Source organism: Penaeus vannamei, chromosome 5 (assembly GCF_042767895.1).
Source record: "Penaeus vannamei isolate JL-2024 chromosome 5, ASM4276789v1, whole genome shotgun sequence".
In the NCBI taxonomy this organism is placed as follows: domain Eukaryota; kingdom Metazoa; phylum Arthropoda; class Malacostraca; order Decapoda; family Penaeidae; genus Penaeus; species Penaeus vannamei.
Genome location: NC_091553.1, coordinates 20661353 through 20662478, shown reverse-complemented (window position 1 = coordinate 20662478; position 1126 = coordinate 20661353). Strand labels below are relative to the sequence as shown.

General features: G+C 47.3%; 1 protein-coding gene across 1 annotated transcript; it reads right to left on the bottom strand.

Moving 5' to 3' along the window:
- Positions 1-222: 222 nt before the first annotated feature.
- On the bottom strand, positions 223-855 carry LOC138861758 (uncharacterized). The gene is made up of 2 exons (XM_070121586.1): positions 741-855; positions 223-620 (listed from the first exon to the last, which is right to left on the bottom strand). Exons 1-2 carry the CDS (start codon positions 853-855, stop codon positions 223-225), a joined length of 513 nt encoding a protein of 170 aa, XP_069977687.1.
- Positions 856-1126: the final 271 nt, after the last annotated feature.

Genomic DNA, 1126 nt, shown 5'->3' with positions numbered 1-1126 from the left:
ATCAAGTTTTCACTACATCAGGACCTTGAAAACATGTAGCTTGTTCATGATCCAGGCCAATCCGTCCACTGAATTCCTGGCTTGACAGCCCAGTTATAAACTACACATACCAAGGTATGTAACGTTCTCTGTGACTCAAAGTCCTCACCGCAAGCACGTACCAACTGTACAGATTCTCCTAGCAACTCCCTAACAAAACACCTCTAGACCCAGGGGTTTTGCTTAATTGATAAATGCATCCAGAACCACCACAAGGGTTTCGTAAGACTCAGGTAGTATAGCAACATCTGCAAAGTCAAGGTCAGTAACCTTGATACTGGCCAGAGCTATTCGACAATGACTTTGGACAGCAGCTCTGCCCAGTATCCAATCCATGAAAGTGTTGAAAAGTGTTGGTGCAAGGACACAGCATAGCCTCATTCCTAAACTAACAGGAAAGAAGCTCATCAGGCCTTCACCACACTCTACAGCACTTTCAATACCAGTATACCTTATTGAAATTCCTCTCAATCTCAGCTTCTCCCGGAGTGATTCCCGATGCACTATATCGAATGCTTTCTTGTGGTCGATGTAGGCTGAAAGCAGCCCATGCCTAAACTCACGACGGCGCTCTACAATGACTTAAAGCCCCGGGATACGGTCTATTGTGGACTTACCAGGAGTGAATCCAGATTGCTATGGCCTTTGGTGCCTCAGCAGGTGGTCGCTGATATGTCTCAGAAGGATGTGTAGAACCTTGCCTGGTATACTGAGCAGTGTGATGCTTCGGTGACTACTGCACTCCCATCGATCCCCATTCCCCTTCCAGAGATGACCACACCCTGATGGGTGGACCTGGCAACCGAATCTCGACATTACCCACATCCAAGATCAACCTAGTACAACTGATCAAAATACTCAGCCCAATGCTCCCACACCACAAAAGGATCTGAGACAATCTGGCCACTGAGTGGACTGCAGTCACCTGTGAAATATACTTGGAGTTCAGCTTTCTCAGGGATTGGTAGGCAAGACCTCCTCTGCAAGACTCCTAATAAACTGTTCCTTGTCCCTTCTCAACAGTGACCGAGTCTTGCGCACCTGAGAAAGTTGCAAATCCCGATCCCCTGTCAGACAAGCTGTACAA

What these genes read in the sequence shown, in the direction of transcription:
- LOC138861758 (XM_070121586.1), bottom strand. Translation starts at nt 855, where the DNA reads ATGTCGAGATTCGGTTGCCAGGTCCACCCATCAGGGTGTGGTCATCTC. An exon ending in CACACTGCTCAGTATACCAG is followed by an intron (nt 621 to 740) that starts GCAAGGTTCTAC and finishes CGGGGCTTTAAG; the next exon opens with TCATTGTAGAGCGCCGTCGT.